This window comes from Lactuca sativa, chromosome 4, assembly GCF_002870075.4.
Source record: "Lactuca sativa cultivar Salinas chromosome 4, Lsat_Salinas_v11, whole genome shotgun sequence".
Taxonomy (NCBI): domain Eukaryota; kingdom Viridiplantae; phylum Streptophyta; class Magnoliopsida; order Asterales; family Asteraceae; genus Lactuca; species Lactuca sativa.
In genome coordinates this window covers 203677695-203680784 of record NC_056626.2, presented here as the reverse complement: position 1 = coordinate 203680784, position 3090 = coordinate 203677695, and the positions used below count along the sequence as shown (strand labels likewise).

General features: G+C 37.2%; 1 protein-coding gene across 1 annotated transcript; it reads left to right on the top strand.

The window, feature by feature from the left end:
* The first annotated feature begins 300 nt into the window (after positions 1 to 300).
* LOC111889035 (flavin-containing monooxygenase FMO GS-OX-like 9) lies at positions 301 to 2703 on the top strand. Its single transcript, XM_023885166.3, has 7 exons — positions 301 to 951; positions 1075 to 1145; positions 1227 to 1385; positions 1462 to 1544; positions 1632 to 1767; positions 1898 to 2071; positions 2170 to 2703. Exons 1-7 carry the CDS (start codon positions 399 to 401, stop codon positions 2368 to 2370), a joined length of 1377 nt encoding a protein of 458 aa, XP_023740934.1. The 5' UTR covers positions 301 to 398; the 3' UTR covers positions 2371 to 2703.
* The last annotated feature ends 387 nt before the right edge of the window (positions 2704 to 3090 follow it).

The window sequence follows — 3090 nt, the reverse complement described above, 5'->3', positions numbered from 1 at the left end:
TTTGAGATTCATTAGGGGCAGAAACTGCTTGTTTAAGAACCAACCACGTATCAAGACTTGCAAGACAACCTACATTGATGATCCTTGGACCCCTCAAAATTTGTAACTAAGCATATCCCCTTTAATCAACACTATGATTAATATGGTTCCTACGTTCGTACATGTCACACTTTATTAGAAACGTAACTAGATGTATCATATGCTAAAAAGGAAATAGTTTAAGTAATCATACAACCAACTTCTAAATAGACAATGTTGGTAGAATCAGTTTTCCTAACTTTGTTTTACTTTAGAAGCAATCTTTTTATTTTTTTACATAACTCTCACTATAAAACACCTTCCAACCTTCACACATATGCATCCAACTCAATCACCCTTCAAACACACTCCCACACACGATGGTTTCAGCAAGGAATCCACCGAGGTATGTGTGTGTTATAGGTGCTGGACCATCGGGGTTGGTGGCTGCAAGGGAGCTCCGGAAAGAAGGTCACACAGTCGTGGTGGTGGAACAAAATCATGATGTTGGAGGGCAATGGCTGTATGAACCTAAAGTTGAGGGTGAGGATCCTTTAGGAAAGGGTAAGGCTTTAAACGTTCATAGCAGCATGTATGAGTCTTTAAGGCTCACCTCGCCTAGGGAGATAATGGGGTTCACAGATTTCCCTTTCTTGATCAAGAAAGGTAGGGATACAAGGAGATTTCCAGGCCACAAGGAGCTTCTCTTGTACCTAAAGGATTTCTGTGAATGGTTTGGTTTGAGGGAGATGATTAGGTTCAATACTAGAGTCGAGTATGTTGGGATGTTGGATTATGGTGAGTTTGGAAAAGATTTGAGATGGGTTGTTGAGACTAGAGCTAAAGATTCTGATAAAGTCGTATCAGAGGTGTTTGATGCTGTCGTTGTGGCCACCGGACACTATTCCCAACCTCGGTTGCCTTCTATCAAAGGTCAAAATCTTCTCCGTCGTCTATTATACATATAAACATATGGCTCTGTTTTTGTGTGTGTTCTCGTATATATACATATATGATATGTCCCTCTCATCTGTTTTCTACTTTCAAATTGTAAAGGAATGAGTGCATGGAGAAGAAAGCAAATGCATAGCCACCTTTACAGGGTCCCAGAGCCATTTCGCGATCAGGTAACCAAAGATTTTTTTTCCTTTAAACTACTAATCTTGATATCAAAAACCGGAGTTTTTTAATGGCTTAGTTATTTGCAGGTGGTAGTGGTAGTGGGGAACTCACTAAGTGGACAGGATATATCAATGGAGCTTGTGAATGTAGCCAAGGAGATCCATCTTAGTTCCAAGTCGCTTCATGTTTCAGAGGGTCTATCGAAAGTGATCTCCAAACATGATAATCTGCATCTTCATCCGATTGTACGAATAATTTCTTGAGTAGAGATTCCATAAAAAAACACATGCATGAATTTAACTTTATTCTAATGTGTTGCAGATAGAATGTCTACACGAAGATGGAAGGGTTGAGTTTGTTGATGGATCATGGGTTATTGCAGACACAATCATATACTGCACAGGGTAAAACAATAAATAAACCACCATAACTTTTGTCGTATACAAGCTTTGGTTCCCAAAGGAGGTGTATAAAATCATATATGCATGCAGGTATTCATATTCATTCCCGTTTCTTGACACCAAAGGAGCAGTAGCTGTTGATGATGACAGAGTGGGACCCTTATATGAACATACCTTCCCCCCAAACCTTGCCCCATCTCTCTCCTTTATAGGCATTCCTAGAAAGGTAAAAGCCATTTTGCTTTTAGTTACTTTAACTGCATATACACTTTATGATCATACGGTTTCTTGATGTGTAATATACCATCAAAAGCTTTCTTTAACTTACTTTAATTAAGGGTTTTTGATTGATGTAGATCATAGGGTTCCCTTTCTTTGAATCGCAAGCAAAATGGATAGCTCAGTTGCTGTCTGGAAAGAGAACTTTGCCATCAAAAGATGAAATGATGAAGTCCATACAAGAGTTCTATAAGGCTAGGGAAGCTGCTAGTATTCCAAAGCATAATACTCATGATATAGCCGAATTCGAGGTAAATGCATGAATGGTTATAGTTTTCATGGGACTTATAGAGTTAGTTTTTGTAAATTTTCTGGAATACTAATTATACTTGCTTTTTCGATCTTGCAGTATTGTGATAAGTATGCTGACTTTGTTGGATTCCCACACTTGGAAGAATGGAGGAAAGAACTTTGCATTTCAGCTCTGGTCAACTCAGATGTGAACTTGGAGACTTACAGGGATTGCTATGATGATGAAGATCTGCTTCAAGTTGCTAAAAAAAGTCCTCATTTTACTCAACTTGAACCTGAAGCTTTTTGTTCCCTGTAAACTTTAATTAAGTTCGATATTATATAAGATATATAATATGATTAGAATTCCACCGAAGGCTTTTGTTGCTTCTGAAAGCAAAGATGAATGGAATGCTTTTGCTTTCAGAAGCAAGATAGTACAACCAGAAAAACTATGATTCGGAAAGACTCATCTTTTTTACTTGGACAACAACCCAACAATGGCAGAGATTCAAGTGTATCTTGTTGGATTTTGAATGTTGTGTCCTTTACATGTTTCTTATGTCAATTTCTTAGTTTAATTTCATATATGTTTGGCTGAATTCATGCCACGTTCTTCTTGTTACTAATTAGAAGATTGGATTTACCATTATATTTAGCGCAGCAGTGCACCCAATTCGTCACCAAATCTCCAAAATTACCTATTAGAGATACTACGTTGAGAAATTTCAAATGACCAAAATAGTAACCACACTTTCAAAAAATGCCCAAAAAAATGAGCATTTTCAAATTTCAAGACTAACCGTCTACTCTGCAGAGAGACTTTTGCGGACTTGTGATAACGGTTGAATATTAGGGATATATTTTCGTAATGTTTGCTTAGTCCATAGTACGGTATTTAAGTCTGTAGTAACTTGTATGCGGAAGGACTCGCGGCTGTTGGTACCTTTTATTTATTTTTTATTTTTTTGAACGGCAACTAACTAATAACTAAGCAATAAAAATTTCGATAAATCAAAAATTTTTTTGTTTTATTGTG